This window comes from Kryptolebias marmoratus, linkage group LG8, assembly GCF_001649575.2.
Source record: "Kryptolebias marmoratus isolate JLee-2015 linkage group LG8, ASM164957v2, whole genome shotgun sequence".
Lineage (NCBI taxonomy): Eukaryota > Metazoa > Chordata > Actinopteri > Cyprinodontiformes > Rivulidae > Kryptolebias > Kryptolebias marmoratus.
In genome coordinates this window covers 28,530,275-28,547,309 of record NC_051437.1, presented here as the reverse complement: position 1 = coordinate 28,547,309, position 17,035 = coordinate 28,530,275, and the positions used below count along the sequence as shown (strand labels likewise).

At 40.6% G+C, this 17,035-nt stretch overlaps 2 protein-coding genes across 5 annotated transcripts in view; both read right to left on the bottom strand.

The window, feature by feature from the left end:
* prkcz (protein kinase C, zeta) overlaps positions 1-12,000 on the bottom strand; it is an 88,985-nt gene extending 76,985 nt beyond the window's left edge. The window contains exons 1-4 of one of the 2 annotated variants that reach the window (XM_037976973.1): positions 11,764-12,000; positions 3,244-3,365; positions 1,852-1,941; positions 999-1,049 (exon numbers count right to left, since the gene is read on the bottom strand). In XM_037976973.1, coding sequence (XP_037832901.1) covers positions 999-1,049; positions 1,852-1,941; positions 3,244-3,249 — 147 coding nt within the window. In that variant the 5' untranslated portion in view covers positions 3,250-3,365; positions 11,764-12,000. Of the gene's footprint in view, positions 1-998; positions 1,050-1,851; positions 1,942-3,243; positions 3,366-11,550; positions 11,572-11,763 lie in introns of those variants that run through there. The other variant, XM_037976974.1, reaches the window with a different exon arrangement.
* Positions 12,001-13,700: 1,700 nt separating this feature from the next.
* LOC108250568 (tumor necrosis factor receptor superfamily member 14) overlaps positions 13,701-17,035 on the bottom strand; it is an 8,515-nt gene continuing 5,180 nt past the window's right edge. For 2 of the 3 annotated variants that reach the window (XM_017440514.3, XM_017440513.3), the window contains 4 exons: positions 16,813-16,968; positions 16,645-16,729; positions 15,196-15,335; positions 13,701-14,980 (listed from right to left, as the gene is read on the bottom strand). In XM_017440514.3, the coding sequence (XP_017296003.1) occupies positions 14,787-14,980; positions 15,196-15,335; positions 16,645-16,729; positions 16,813-16,968 (575 nt within the window). In that variant the 3' untranslated portion in view covers positions 13,701-14,786. The remainder of the gene's footprint in view (positions 14,981-15,195; positions 15,336-16,644; positions 16,730-16,812; positions 16,969-17,035) is intronic. The other variant, XM_017440515.3, reaches the window with a different exon arrangement.

The window sequence follows — 17,035 nt, the reverse complement described above, 5'->3', positions numbered from 1 at the left end:
GGGACGTCTGTGATTTGGTTCAAGAAGTCCGACACGGAGCAGAAAAAGCTAATATGCTAACTCCGCTAATGCTAATGCTAACTCTGCTATTAGACTGTTTTCTCATCTGACGCCAACACAACAAACCTCTTCTATCACTTAAAGAAGAACCACGAAAAAGAATATTTAACAATCCAAAAAGTGCAAGGTCAGAGAAGTTGTAAAAGAGCCGGGGAAAGTTGTGAAAAGGAAAACTATAGCCGAAAAAAAGTCCCGCATTTGGCCCTCACACGCCACACTTTGTATTTCTCACGCAAAAAAAAACACACACACACAGCCTTTTTGTCACTTTAAAGCTATATTTAGCGAGTTTTCAGATCCCTCTAGCATTTTTAAAAGCGACTAGCGACAAATCTAGTGACTTTGGTGGCTAAATGTGAGAAAGCACTCATTCTGCAGCGTGCTGTAAGCCCCGCCCACTTCCCCAAGCACTGACAGCTGTCAATCTCCCAGCAGAGAGGTTCACGCTATGTTGTCCCACATTGACATTCCCAAATGTTTGCAAGTATGAGAGAATATGAATACTTTTAGATATCTAGGGAAAGTAAATTAAAAATTAAATGAACCTTTATCATAATTATGATCATGATTCTTGGTTCTGGGCATTTTACAAATCTTAACCTTTTCAGAGTTGGCGTCGCCACTGTTGGCGTAAACTGCTGAGAACTTATTTCTTGTGTTTTCAGATATAATTCAGGCTTTCCTGATAACTGTTTGTGTGCTGATATCAGCCCGTTTATGTCACTGAATCCACAACTAAAAAGTCTATAGTTGCAGCTCAAAGGCCGACTTTGACACGATCTAAACTTAAAGACTTTAACGTTTAACAGCTGAATAAAAAGCTCCTGATATCTACGTCCTGACATGCCGCCTCTCTGGGACGCTGCTGGAAACCATCGGAGGGAAATAAGAGTTCACGGAAAGGTGAGAAAGAATAAAAGAAGAGCGGATTCACTCACTGTCTTCTCCGGGGCACGGCATGCCGGGCTTCTCCGGGATGCTGGGGAAAACTGTGAAAGACAGATAAAAGGTTTTAAAAAAAGTTAATTTATTCTGTTTCACATGATCAAAAGAAATTAAGACTTCTAGAGGAAAAGTGACATTTGGATAAAAGGCAGAAATCCTGAATTAATGTTTGGAAGGAATCTGTGGAATCAGTTTTCACCATCCGACATTAAAATTTATACAAAAATAGATAAATAAACGTTCACTTTTATGTTGATTCTGGAACTTTTCATGTCGCTGTTAGAAGGAAAAGATGACTTATAAGATAAATATCATCAGTCAAATAAAAAGCCAAACAATAAACTCTTTGAATGGCATAAAATTACTGAAAAAAACAACTTTATTTAGATTTTTATTTCACTGCAGGCAGATTGAAGCCAAGATTTCATATTTATTTTATATTTTGTCCACCCTGAACTTCATTTATTTAGTAATTTATATTAATTCTTATGTTTCAGGTCCAAATAAAGAGGGAGCAAAGACAATTTATGGCTAATATTAAATAAAACAAATGTAATATTTAAACAGGAGACTGAAACCAGAAAGCTGTTCGGACTTTTAAAGGGAGGAAAAATGAGAATTAGGCGCCGGTTCATAAACAAACGTGACTAAAACTATTTAACGGAAAACGTTGAGTTGGTGCAAACATACTTCAGCTCTTCAACGTTTAGGATGTTTTATTTGATCGTTTTTAGCTGGTTTTAAAGCTAAAATCTGCCACCGCGCGCTCGAAATACAAAAAGTGATTTTGGTTTATTGGTTAAATGAGGGTTGCCAGGTTTGAAGGTAAACGAGGAGGTCAGTCACCGTGCAGCATGAGTCCGGATTTCTTGGTCCGACTGTGAATCCGGAAAGCTTCGTCCAGCTCCATCTGAGAGGAGATGGTGCAGGGATCTCCTACAAGCAGAGAGCTGACGGGTTAGCGTTCAGGAAAAAAGCAGAACGTTAGCTGAAAGCTAAAAGGAGCAAAAGTCTTCTAAAAACCAACTGTAGCAACAATGTAGCTCAAAGCTAAATGTAGCAAAATGCTATCTAAAAGAAGCAAAAGACTAGCTAGAAGCTAATATAGCAAAAAGCTGTCTAAAAGAAGCAAAAGGCTAGCTAGAAGCTAATATAACAAAAGGCTATCTAAAAGAAGCTAAATGAAACAGAAGGCTATCTAGAAGCTAAAAGAAACAAAAAGCTAACTAAAAGCTAGTAAGAAAAGACAAGCTAAGCGCTAAAAGGAGCAAAAGTCTTCTAAAAACCAACTGTAGCAACAATGTAGCTCAAAGCTAAATGTAGCAAAAGGCTATCTAAAAGAAGCAAAAGGCTAGCTAGAAGCTAATATAGCAAAAGGTTAGCTAAAAGTAACAAATGGCTAACTACCTGTAAATAATAAAATGTTTGCTAAGCGTAGCAAAAGGCTAGCTCAAATTATCAAGAGTAAAAGTAGCAAAATGCTATCTAGAAGAAGCAAAGGGCTAGCTACAAGCTAATATAGCAAAAGGCTATCTAAAAGAAGCAAAGGCTAGCTACAAGCTAATATAGCAAAATGCTAGCTAGAAGCTAATATAGCAAAAGGCTATCTAAAAGAAGCAAAGGCTAGCTACAAGCTAATATAGCAAAATGCTAGCTAGAAGCTAATATAGCAAAAGGTTAGCTAAAAGTAACAAATGGCTAACTATCTGTAAATAATAAAATGTTTGCTAAGTGTAGCAAAAGGCTAGCTCAAAATTATCAAGAGCAAAAGTAGCAAAATGCTATCTAGGAGCTAAAAGAAACAAAAAGCTAACTAAAAGCGAGTAAGAAAAGACTAGCTAAGAGCTAAAAGGAGCAAAAGACAACAGAAATGGAGCAAATTTCAAAGAGAACGATGTTTTTGAACAAGTTAAAGTTCCTCCATGGGGAAAAGTTTGTAATTAAAGTAAGATTTTTGAAAATTGTAAAAGTCACAGCAGCCGTTTCCTGAATGAGCTGAAGGTTCTGATGTAAGATCAGCTAAAACTGGACGAGGTCCAGGTCTGGGAACATCTGAGTTCTGTGCTCCAGATAAACAGCGTTTTATTAGACCCAGAAGCCTCAGTTTGGATCCGAGGACATCACGTTCCAGCTGTGAGACAGGAAACCAGCACATCTGCTCACCGACGGAGGCGGAGCCAATCAGCGTTAAAGAGCTGACTTTAAAAAGTTCAGCGTCTGATCGTGGAGTCTGCTCACCTTCATCGTCGATCCACTTGAGCGTGATGGGCAGCTGGCGGGCGACGCTGCACATGGTCCTCACCTCCTGACACAGCTCCACAAAGGTCACCGAGGCGGCCAGGTCGGCGATCAACACGTACCTGAAGGCACGCAAACACAGGAAACCGCCGCGTTTTTAAACCCAACTGGGGAACTTTTTAAAAGAAAGCTTATTTGTTTCATAATATTCCATTTGCCTTTAGTCTGGTAGCTGATTTATTCCGATGTCTGAGAAGAACGGGATGCAAACAGGAAATATTCTGGTAAAATACGCCGTTCAGAATTTGTCTGAAGTCGTATTTATTACCAAAACTGCACTTTTTTATCTTTCTATAGAAGTCTTTAAACAGACTCTAGATTCGGTTTTCCGTACGTTTTTTTAAAAAACCTGGAAAACACTAAAAGCAAATTCCAGGCTTTTCAAGACTGCTCAGGAACCCAGGTTGACGTTATCGCCACCTGCTGGCTCGGCATGGATATTCAACATTTACGTTCCGCATTTTCCCAGAATCTGAAGGAAAACATATCCTGTAGCAACAAAACATTTGTTGTAAAACAGTGAAGACCTTCCAGCTGTTAGCTGATGTTAAAACTCTCCTTCCGACCACTAGAGGGAGCTCACGTACAGTCGGTGGTACTGGTACCACACCTCCAGAACCATGGATTCAGATTTTTCTGGCGTGTAAAATCCCTGCCACAGACTTTGCCCTCGTCTGAATTCTTCAGCTGTAAAACAGACACTTCAGAGAGTCTGCAGCTGAAACCAAAGGTCATAAAAAAATACGTCGATAAACGCCGCCTTCAGAGTCTGGTATCAGCTCCGGCCTTCACGCGCCCTTATCAGACGAACGCCACTTTAAATACGGGCGTAAATGTTCAGTTTCAACACCAGACACACACACATCGTTGCACGGCCTGTTTTCACTTTCAACAGAACCTAAACCCACAGCCAGCCGCGTCTAAAACCGGTTTCTGGACGCGTATCAGCTGAGCGGTCCCGCGTGAGGACATCCGACAGCGTCCTGGGGGTGTAGAGGTAGAGCAGAGACAGCTTGGCTCTCAGCAGACACTGCACCACACTGTCAACACACACACACACTCAGGTCTGACTGTATAAACTGGAGATATTTACCAAATTGACCTCTTGTTGATCCATTATCTCGTAATTATATCAGAACAACGAGGTGGAATCACTAAGACGAGTCAGGCCGATGATGCAGAAATTTATCTTCTGGACATTAAGTCCCGTTATTCCTGAAGAAACGACACTGAGATCTGCTGCTTCTGAGTCTAACTGATGTACCAACAAATGTTCTGACTATCAAATGACAAAAATACTTTTTAACCATCAAGATCAGGGTTTCCCCCGGAAAAGAGGCTAAGCCCGGCGGTAGGTGGCCAATCGCCGGCCGACCATGATTTAATAAAAAAAATGATTTAAGTTGACAGAAAGTTGAAAATATGGCTATTTATTATTTAATATTGTAAGATATTTGTGCCAAATATTTACACAACTACAGTTTTACAAAAAGGCACCTTTGAAATACTTTTTTAAACAAATAATACAAAATAAAATACAATTAAAATAAACACTAATTGATTGCACCTAATTTAAATCCTAATTTAAGTCACATTTACAAATCAATTAAATTAACATAAAAGAAAAAGTGCAAACAAGGCGCCAACACACGTCTCACATCAAGGCCAATGAATAACAACAGAGAACTCTGAAAAACAGACAGATGCTGTACTGTACTGTGCTTTTTGTGGCACAGGCTGCATGTTGGATCAGCATATCTAATGCTGAATTTAATTGCATCATTTTACTGTTAAACAAGGATAATATTTTCACTAAGCACAAAACATGCTTACCATATTCAGTCTTAAAAAGCCATCCGCTGAATTTCTGCTCAACTAACCATTTTTTGTTAAACCCGCTCGATCGATGTTAGCAACCTGCTAACTCCAGGTAGCTGAAGGCGGCTCGCCCTCAGGGCTCGTTAGAGTCACGCAGGGCTCCGCGCGCGGTGGAGGCGTTTATACTTGGCGCTTACGTCGGTGCAGTGTTCTCCAAAAAGACAGGGAGCAGTACGCTACGTAACCAGTGGAAATACGGTAAAAAGAGAGCAGATGGTTGAACGGAGTGCGGCGCGCAGTCTACACAAAGTTATAAAAGGTGCACGATGCGACACCGCGCCGGACCTTCGCACAGGGTGGGGACAGTGCGATTACATCACTGTTGGCGCGCGCACCCTCCTACGGTGAGGTAGATAAAGGTAGCAGTTTTGGGGGAGCGGGTGGAAAAAAACGTGTATAAAAAGTGACGTATTTATTATAAAAAAGCAGAGCTTAGCCTGACGGCCGGGTCACCAAAGCCTGGCGATCCGCCAGGCTTATAATACGCTGGGGGAAACCCTGAACTTGTCCGAAGAGCAAAAAAGGAACAGCATGGCATCTTTAAAAGGTAAATGCTGCTGTGTCCTTTTTTCACAAAGTTATTTTTAGTTTCTTTTTATCTGCCAGCATTCAAGTAACTCCCCAGGATTTGGTTTCCCTGTTTAACCCCCCCAGGGCGAGCTAAACACGCTGGCAGCAATGAGTTCATTAAACGAACACACCCACCGCAGAGAGCAGCTACAGTTTCACCACCTGAGACACATCGACTACTTCCTGCCGATCGGGGAAGCAAACCAGCAACCTCCCGGTCCTGGTCGGTTCTCTGAACCAGCTGGGGTCAGGACACCATGAAGACAGATGTCCTCGTGAAGAAAGACTTGTGGCTGTTTGTGTCGTTTAATTGGGTTATTAGTAAAGTTTAATCATTTAAGCTGGCAGGAGATGGAGGTCAGGAGCCAAAACGTTCGGGAACCACAGATTTAAACCACGTGTGACTAAAATAAAAATCAAATGAGATGTTGGGTTTCTTCTTTTTGGCCCAAAACAAACAGATGTCTTTCACAGATGTTTTAAATATTCTTACCGGCGTCGTTAAAAGAGGAGATGAAATAAAATCTAACAATAATGAGTTTTTATGCGTTTCATTTATTTAAACGCCATAAAACCCTCCGTTGGTCCGTTTCTCTGGTTTCAAACGTTAACGACTTGTTTTTAGGAGTTTTGCGGGGTGTCTGTGTGACGTAGAAGGAGGCGGGGCCAGTTGAGGCGGCCCGCCGCAGGACGCCGAGGAGGTTTCTGTTACCGTCGCAGCGTTTATCAGAGGAAATGGAAGCAGAAGAAGAAGCAGGTTTGGGTTAACGGGAGGACCGGTTGGTCTGGAGTGATGCTGCCACGTTTCACCAGAGGAACCCCCGAGCTTTAAGATGACGTCACACAGTCTGCGAGGAGTTTCACCTCCGGAAGGCGGGAGGAGGCCGGCGCCGGTCGGACAGGCGGGAGGAGGCCGGCGCCGGTCGGACAGGGGGAGGAGGCCGGCGCCGGTCGGACAGGCGGGAGGAGGCCGGCGCCGGTCGGACAGGCGGGAGGAGGCCGGCGCCGGTCGGACAGGNTTCAGTTGTGACTCATTACAGAAAGTCTTTAGTTGTAAACAGGTTTTTACAGGGCGAGGTCAGACCAGTTTGTTTAAACAGAATTGTGCTGAAACCATCAAACTCTTTGAATTAATGTCAGTAAAGATTAAAGGGGAAATAAAAGCAATTTTCAAAATAAACAGTTTTCATGTTCTTCTTTCAGTTAAACACCCTCATCAAACCCTCCAGAGTCCATTTCTCTGATTTTAAACGTTAACGACTTGTTCTTAGAGTTTCTGTGGGCTGATTGTGGGCGGAGTCACCTCCTGAGAAGGAGGCGGGGCCAGCTGGGGCAGACCGCTGTAGGTTACTGTCGCCGCATTTATCAGGGGAAATGGAAGCAGAAGAAGAAGAAGAGGAACGCTTTTAAAACACGTTCTTTTCTGATTGGAGCCCCACGTTTCACCAGAGGAACCCCCGAGCTTTACAATGACCACACACGGTCCCAAGCTAATTTCCTATGTCACACAGTCTGGGAGGCCGATGCCGGTCCGACACCGGGAGGAGGCCGGCGCCGGTCCGCCAGGCGGTGGTTCTCCTGTTGAAGGTTTGTCTCTCAGGTTCTCCTCCTCAAAACGTTCTCTGCAGTCCGTCTCCAGACTCTGGTCCATCAAACCTTCTGGTCCTTCAGGAGCTGAAGGTTCAGCTGCTGGAGGTTCGGGTCGGTTCGGGTCAGGATTTCTTATTTCGTGCCTTGTTGGCGTTCCTGTTTGGCTCTCTTGATTATGAATTTTAAATTAGTGTACGTTTCTTTAAAATGAGACTGAAAACAAGCACCGTTCGTGACTCGCTTTTAATTTAGCTTCGCTCCGAAACACTTTCCATTTCCCCTCTGAGTTTTGTCTCCAAGTTAGGTGATAAAGTTCCCAGCGGAGCTCCTGGATCGTTGGGTCAGACCTCGAGGTTAATCGTGTCATCGCGGTTTATCTGTCATCACGCAGCGCCGAACTGACTCAGGCCTTGATCTGTAACAGTTCCCGTTACAATAACTGTGAACAAAACGTCCCGTTACACCCCGAAGAACAATCCTGGAACTCCTTGTTGTAAGAGCGGTAAGTCCCATGACTACGTGACTGCGGCTGAAAAGCAGCTGCTCGGACGGATAATCTCAGCCAGATGTTGACCAACGCGCGAGCGTAGCTGCTGTTAATTAAAACATCTGCAGTTTTAACTTCCACTGCAGCGTTTCCTGTTGGAATTAAAGACCCGGGACTCCTGGAAGGACTGCGTGGTGCCGCCTTTCGTGCCGCAGCCTCGGCGCCTGATATCGGGAGAAGTCGAGCTCAGAGAACGTGCCGTGAACGACCTTCGGCTACTACCACACCGAACGTGAGCAGCGTCTGCAAAACTGACCGATTCAAACCCATTTCTGTGTGTTTTCTAAGCTCAGCTGGCTGAGGGAGCCATCGTGAATTGGCTACAAGTTAATCAGTTGTAGATGATTCAATGATTTTGTGATTCATGAGATATTTTGCTAACAGACAAATGCACAAACCAATCGTCCATCTTTGCCTTTTTGTGGCAGGTGATGAAAATAAAACTCTTCAGGAAAAACTTCTGAAATAGTCTAATATTAGTATTGTTTATAAGTTGTTTTATCAGTTTCCCACAAATAAGTCGTATATAAGTTGGCGTTAACTCTTTGTTTGCTGACATCGTACTGAAAATAAAATCAGAAGTTAGAGCCTCAGATTTGCTCGAACCTCAGATTTTTGATCAGGTCGATTTGATTGCTGAAATGAGTCGTAAAAACACGACTCAGACGCAGGAGGTCCATGTGGATTATAAGGAAACCAGCAGGATTAACTTAAGTCCAATCAGGCGACATCACCTCCAGCTCCCACACACACACGCACACACACAACTTTAACAGTTCAAGTTGAAAAGCGTGTCCGATCAGCTGCTGAGTTCTGAATAAGCTCTCAGTCACCGAGCTGCTGCTTCCAAGGCAGAACCGTCCAGAACCTTTTCCCGGGCCGTTCCGACCCGACGTGAGCGTTAGTCACGGCGCGTCGCAGCCATTCATCCTCGGATCGCTCACCACGAAGCCTTTTCATGGCTTCGGCAGCGAAAGGCTTCTTTCACAAACAAGCAGAATAAAACCCAGAAAGCCTTTGAGTTACGTGACAGTTTGAAAAGCCAAAAACAGGAAGTTCAAACGGGTCATTTCCTGCCTGGAAACTCATGTATAAAACAGAAATTACCTCTGAGAGCCATTTTCTTTGGTTCAGACAGTGTTAAAATAAAGAACAACCAGAACAGTTCTCTAACAGAGGACCCGGGTTCTTATGGTTCCGACTCCTGAGGAACGTTCGGCTGATTGTTGATACGACCCGGTTCTGAGGGGCGGCCCGAGCGTCCAGGTGAGAAACTAGCAGGTAGCTGCTGGAACTTTCTGATCATCAAACAACAGGAATCAGAAAAGAAACATTTGTTCTCTGATACTGTGACAATATCTGCATCAGCCGAAACTGAGCTGATACAGCTAAAAGAAGCACAACACTGGCTAAAGGCTGAAAAAAACAGCTAAAAGTGGCAGAACAGCAGCTTCTAGGTAAAAGGAGCAGAACATTAGCTAAAAGATAAAATAAGTAGAACACTTGCTATAAGCTGAAAAAACAGCTAATAGCTAATAGAGGCAGAACATTAGCTAAAAGCTAATAAAAGCAGAACAGCAGCTTATAGCTAGAAGGAGCAGGACACTAGCTAAAAGCTAAAATGAGCAGAACACTTGCTATAAGCTGAAAAAACAGCTAAAAGCTAATAGAAGCAGAACAGCAGCTTATAGCTAAAAGGAGCAGGACACTAGCTAAAAGCTAAAATAAGTAGCACACTTGCTATAAGCTGAAAAAAACAGCTAAAAGCTAATAGAGGCAGAACACTAGCTAAAAGCTAAAATGAGTAGAACACTTGCTATAAGCTGAAAAAACAGCTAAAAGCTAATAGAAGCAGAACAGCAGCTTATAGCTAAAAGGAGCAGGACACTAGCTAAAAGCTAAAATAAGTAGCACACTTGCTATAAGCTGAAAAAAACAGCTAAAAGCTAATAGAGGCAGGACACTAGCTAAAAGCTAAAATGAGCAGATCACTTGCTATAAGCTAAAGAAAAACCCGAAACAACAGCTAAAAACTAATAGAAGCAGAACATTAGCTAAAAGAAGCAAAGCACTAACTAAAAATAACAATTGTTTAGCTAAAAGTAGTGCAATGGCTGCTAGAAGCTAGTAGTAGCAAAAGAATAGTTAAATGCTAAAATGCTGGCTAAAAGCAGCTAAACGTTTTAAGCTACTTGTAGCTAAAAACTAAAAGTAGCTTAATGAGACAACAGAGCCAGCAGCTGAAGTTGAAGAAAAAAGTATAAAAAGTACAAAACCTAAAAGTCACAGCAGAACGAGCCGAATGAGCCGAACGTTTCGATGTAAGAGCAGCTAAAACAGCACGAACGTACAGAAGAAGTCTGCAGGGTAAAACTAAAACAAACGGAGACGGAGGGATAAGGACATCCCGGTTAAACAAACTTCAGCTGCGAGGCAACAACAGCCGACCCGCCGCTGGTTTGTTCGGCTGCGGTCCAACGAGGAGGAAGTGCCGCGCCGATATCCTCTCTGATTTGCATCTTCGTGTCGACAGACAAACACCGGAGTGTGAGCCGGTGTTGTATGATGCACAACAGGAACATGAGTAATAATATGGACCCAAACAGAACCAGAACCAGAACCAGAACCTTCACAGTTCAGAACATCTACTGCAGACTTGTTTATATTTGAAACTAATATGGAACTTCTTACAGTTTTGCTTGTTTTAGTGTTTACTCGTAAATTTGTTTATTTTACTTTTAGCTGCTGTTTTGCCATTTCTTACTCTTTTAGAAGCAGTTTAGCTAAATTTAGCTTTCAGGTTTGGTTTTGCTAATTTAAGCATTCAGCTACCTTTTAGCTACAGTAGCTTGCTTTAACTTTTAGTCACGATTTGCTAATTGTAGTTTTTCATTCTGGTTTTGCTGATTTACTTTTAAATTTGAACTTTCAGCTGCTAATTGTAATTATTAGCTACAATGTTGTTCATTTAAGTTATTCTCTACCATTTTCTTAAACGTAGCTTTTAGCTACTGTTTTGCTATTTTTGTGTCTTAGAACCAGTTTAATGAATTTTAGCTTTTAGTTACAGTTTTGCTTGTTTCAGTGTTTAGTCGTGAATTTGTTTATTTTACTTTTAGCTACTGTTTTCCCAATTTTATCTCTTAAAACCAAATTAGCTCAATTTAGCTTTTAGGTTTATTTTAGCTAATTTAAGCATTCAGCTACTGTTTTACTTATTTTACCTTTTAATTGTGATTTTAAAATTTGCTGAAATGTAGCTTTCAGTGACTGTTTTAGTAATTTTATCCTTTAAAACCAGATTAGCTCATTTTAACTTTCAGTTACGGTTTTGCTAATTTTAGCTATTAGCTGATGTTTTGCTAATTGTAGCTTTTAGTGACTGTTTTGCTGATTTTAGCTTCTGTTCTGCTTCTTTTCCCTTTAACAGTTTAGCTTGCAGCTCGTTAATCATCAGATTTAATTAAACTCATTGTTCAGAGAAAATTAAATTAAATAGTTTATGTTCCTTTTTGACACAAAATGGCGCCGCTTTAAACTCGCCTGACCTTTAACCTTTAGGGCTAAAGCCTTTAAATTGTGAGTCCATGATCACAAGAAGACAGCCACTGATTTAACATTTAAAAACAGAACTCTGTAGTTGTTTTATCCTGACATGTTACCTGTCTGAAACAGGTGATCTGTTTCTCCCCGCGGCGCTGCCCAGGTGGAGGTGACTCTACCTGGCCCAACCTGATCAGGGGTACAAACTGACCCACAACACCATCTTCGGAAGTCTCCGTTCCACAGGTGTCCCCTCCCTCCCTCCCTCCAGCCACCCCCAGCGGGGTTAACACCTTGTTTTCCCGGCCACATCCCTCCGGAGAGTCACCTACCCGCCGTAGTGCGCTTTAATTTTCACCCACTCCGACTCCAGGTCCATTACGGATCCGTTTGACGCCAGCATATGCATCGTTTCGCGGCTTCCCGAAAAGTTCGTGTCCCCGAACCAGGCTGCGACGCTTCAGTGCCGAAGTTTCCACATAACACGGCCGGAAGTGAGGTTCAGTCCGAACTTCTTAAAGGAAAACAAAGTGGGGCTCCGGGGAAGTTTCTGTCGTTAGGGACGGACGGAGGAGCTATCAAGCTAGCCCGAGTAGCGTTAGCGTTTCCGGAACAGTGCTTTCAAAATAAAACAAACGCGGAACAATTTACATGCAGTTCCGCGCTCGATTTCTGGACAGGACGTTTACTTTGAAAAGGAACCATCCAAACGGTTTGTGTGAAGTGTAATTTACCTTGACGAGGTTTCTTCCTCACTATGGTTACCGTAATTCACCTGCCGATGCCTGGCACCAACAGAAACTCTCATTTTAATTCAGGCACGCAAAGACAGAAGAAGGAGGTCGATATGTTGATCAAAATATTTAAAATCTGCTTCATAGCTTAAGGTTCAAGTACTAAGGGAAAATATTTTTATTTTTATTATTTCTGATTATTTCCTCCTTACAGCAGTGGGCTGTAAGGAGCTCATTTGCTTTTCAAAACATAATTACACAATTTCAAAAATATATATGTACGTCTTGTTAAGCTTTAATAAAAAAAGGCAAAAGTATGGAATAAAACCCCTGTATAAACTCAAATTATGTTATTTGATTACAGTTTAAGGACAATAATAAAGTTTTCGCGCCACCTGCTGGTTAATTAATGAACATCGTGAGAAATTAGATTATGTTTTTATTTTCTATCTTTAGAAAATTAGCTTGAGGATTTTATCATAGAAACCCAAATTAATAACACATATAAAAGCCATTAAAGCTATTTCAATGGCTTTTTTCCCCCAGCAAATACTATATTTTTAAAGAATAACTGTTGATATTTGTCAAAATAAACTTGAATTATAATCCGACACATATTGTTTATATTATATATTATAAAAAGTCTGCTAAAACAAACCTTTTTTCATTTTTTTATTCTAGTAAAGCCTGACATGTAATAATATTGTTTTAACCTGATTATTTGATCTTTTTATCTCTTCACGTGTCAGAATATTTTTATTGATCTCTATTAAATTTATCTGTTTTACAATATATAGTATCTATTAAAGTTGAATACAAGGAAAATTAATGTCTAAATTACATAAATCAGAGATAAATCCAACTTGATGTTTGATTTTACTTAATTTAAACTATTTACACTTTGTAATAGCCAGTTTATGTTTTTATTTAATAAACTGTTAATTGTCTTGTGCATTCTGGGGTTCAGAACAGAAATAAGTATTAATTAAATTTTAGGTTACTTGGAATTTATTTATAAACTCAAGAGTCAACGAGTCCAAAATAATTTTATGGTATTTGTTTGTCTTTGAAACGCTTTAAAGATAATTTTAGAGTAATTAGATGTGACATTTAATGAAAAACTAAAAAATAAACATATCAGTTCTTCTCTGATTTAGTTAAAAACTTTTTGTTTCACTGCCCAGAGCTTAAAATGTTTTATTTTTTCATGTTCTGCTTAAATTATTGCTCTCTGACAAACTCAATCTAAAAACTAAATATATTAAAGTGGTGTTTTAACTACACATAGATCAATAAAGTTTAAAAAGATCTGTGACAGGTTTTCCGGTAAAAAGAAAAAGTTCCCAGCTTGACCACAAGAGGTCGCTGTTTAAACCTCCTGATGGTCACCAAAGTTAAAATAAAAGAACTAAAGCAGCACAAAAGACAATAAAAACTGATTTTATTTTTGTAATTATTATGTATTTATAGTATTTCTTTTACTGAGGACAGAAACTTGTTTTGGGTTTTGGTTTGAGACGACAGGATGCAGGATGCTGAGTTAAAAACACAGTTTTATTTCACTAAAACCAAAAAGCTGCACAAGGAGAGCGAAGAGAAGCTCGACTGATCAGGAGCCGACGTAAGAAACCGTCAACAAACAGGACGACAAAAACCCAACACCGAGACGGAGACAGAACCGAACCGAGGAGTCAGCAGAACGGAAGTCAGGAAGAAAAGTAAACAAATGATTGTTTGTTTGTTTGTTTAGCTACAGAAACAGGTCGGCTGCAGTGACGTCTATGAAGAGCTGCTTGGGACGAAGAAGACAGAGTTTTGATGTGTTGGTTCATATTTACACTCAGATTTGTGGAGCAAAGTAGATTAAAGTGCTTTGTTTACATTGAGTGCGTACCTGCGTTTCAGAATTACATGTCAACACAATAAACAAGAAAACGATTCTTCAAAAGGTCACTAAAATCAAAATAACAACAAATAATAAAGCTTTTATATAATTTTTTTAAGCTGCCGGTTTTATTAAAAAAGAAAATATTTTTTAAAAAATCAGCTCTTGATGCAAGTTAATAAAATGTGTAAAAATAGTACTTATGACAGATTTTATCAAAAAGCAAAAACATTGTTAACAAGTTTAAAGCCAATAAACATATTTACATTCAGAAATGAAAGTAACTTTCCTCCAGGAGGAAGTCTTTAATCAAAGATCTGGAGCTTCAGGCCGATCGTTAGGGTCCTTGTTAGTCAGGCTAAATGACCCTCTGTTGTTAGGAGAGTGCGTTAATCTGCAGGTGAATCCAGTTTTCAGAACATCTCAGCTTTAAAAGCTCAAACTCCACATTTTCTGCTGTTTGAACAGAAAAAGCTCCTTGAATGAGAAGAGAAACGTCTTCAGCCAGTTTTTGGTTTTTAACCTTTTTTTTGGATTTACCGTGGCCTGGATGACAATAATTCCTTTCAGTAAAGTCCATCCACTGGTTCAGGAGATATTTTGCTAACACAGACAGGAACTAACTTTATTGCGTTTTAGACAGCGCTGCTGTAAAGTCTCAGACTGTTGGCAGTGTTTGGAGGGGAGGATTGTTGGAGACGGAGAAGAACAGCATCAAAATGTCAAATTATCCTCTTCATCGTTTTTCTGTTTCCATCATCGCCGCCTGGAGCTGCGGTTCATGGAAACTCAGCTCCTGTTCCTGCTCTGGAGCTCGTAAACATTCATCTCCTCGTCTCCTAAAGTCTCCGTTTCTGCTCCCAACTTCCTGTTCTTCTAATGTGCCGAGCGCTGGACTCTGAGGAGCTTCTGGCACTTTGTTACCACATACTGGAACGAGACAGTTTTAGTCGTTAACAAGCGAAAATTAAACATCTGACAAACAGAAATCAAAAATTAGAAAATGTAGAATTTAGTAATTTCTGTGCTCACTCATGGTTGAACCTCATAAAGAGGATAATATTATTAGAGTTAATCTTTTAGACTAATGGTTGTAGTAGTGGACAGGTAAAAGGATTAAAGTTAAATAAATGAGTCAGTCAAACCTTTATAAATGACACCAAATACTAAGCCAACAGGCAGGATTAACAAGAACAAGAAAAAACGATTTCTTGTTGATTTATTCCTGCAGACGACATCGCTGACCGAGCTTCCTTCTTCAACCTTTGTTTGGCTTTCAGAGCATCTGTTAGAGGAGAAAAAGACATTTTTTAGTTTCTTCTTCTGCAGAAACATTCCTTACAGTTGGGATTCCAGCAGACTCAGCTGTCACGTGTTAGTTTAGGAGAAAAGTCCTTTTAGTGAAGCTTTTTGTCCACCCTTCTTTACAGGACTGCTACGTCTCTGGGTTTCTTCGAGTCTTTTAATTCGACCCCTAAATGAAACCGTTTCTCTCAGCAGGTTTATCGGCCAACATGTCGTTATTCTCAGCTGATTATTTCATTCCAGACAAACTAAATGTGACCCAAGGTCCGTTTGTCTGCAGAACCTGATCCTAAACCCAGTCTGGATGTTCCAGATGTTAGATATGGAGACAGGAGATAATCTTCCTCATTGACCTCTGGATCAGTAACAGCTGCAGTTCCTCTGCAGCTCTGCAGGCACTCTTGTTTATTGTTTTATGTGTGTTTATCTGGCTTGTTTACCTTCTGCTTGTTTTGTTATGTAGAGAATAAAAAGTGCAGAATACAGAGATTAAATAGAACAGACTGAGGGAAAGTTTTGTTTCTTTCTCTTTTAAAGCTTTCATGAATCCGTTAAGTTTCCTTTGCAGATGCTGACTCAGCTGATTGTTTGCAGACCTCTCAGCTGACGGGATTCAGGACATAAAAATCAATCCCTGAGGACAAACAACGGTTGCAGAGAGTCGATAATTTACATTTTGTTTCTTCTCTGCAGCGTAAAGAGCAGAAATCCCTCCAAAGACAAACTGTCCTAAAATCAGCTTTGATTTGTTGTTTCTGGGCAAACAGGACGCGGTTGATTCATTTGACATCTTATTTAACGGTAACACGGTCGTTACAGCGCTGTGCAGAAGTCTTCAGCCATCCCTCCTTTGTTTCTATTTAGAACTTTTAGCTGCTTTAGTCAAAACTTGTAAATAACTTCATGTGATCTCATGCATTATTAAAATGATCTGTTAGAGCTTGGAGTGTGAGTTGGGATGAACTCTCAGCAAATTTTAGCTCAACATGTGTTAAACTGGCTGAATTACAGCCGTTTTTATGAGTCCAGAAGGGGATCAGTTGCATCCTGCAGGTTTTAATTAAATACTTAAAGTTAACGAGATATTTTGCTAATGCTACAGACATGGCGGCGTGTTATAAACAGTTTTAGTGTCATGATAAGTTTAATCCTGAATTTTGTGGTTATGATCCATAAAGCTTCAGTTTAAAGTCTCACTGCTACGAGTAAAAATGATTCATCTGAAGCCCTGAATTAGTTTGAGGACACAGACACAATTCTGAGGAAATGTTTGGTATCTAAAGCCTTACTTTGCCCACAGAGAGCAGGTCACACCTTCAGAGGAGAAATATCCTTCCTGACAGTCTTCACACACAGCATCTCTTCTGTTGGTCCCTTAAAGAAACAAACACAAGTTCAAAAACACAAAAACCCGACATCTGTCATTCAGAAACCCGTCTGATTCAAACATTTCTCACCTGGTTCTTTTATTCTCTGTCCAGGTTTACAGACTGAATGTTTCTCTGCCTCGGTGCATCCTGAAGATGTTACACTTCTGCAGAAGAATCCGTTTAAAGCCTCACAAAACGTGTCGGATGTTGGAGAACATTCCTGTTTGGGAAAGAGACCGTGGCCTAAAAAGAACAAACAAACAAAAGCTGTCGTTATTTCAAACGTAATTAAATTTACTGTCCTTTAGAT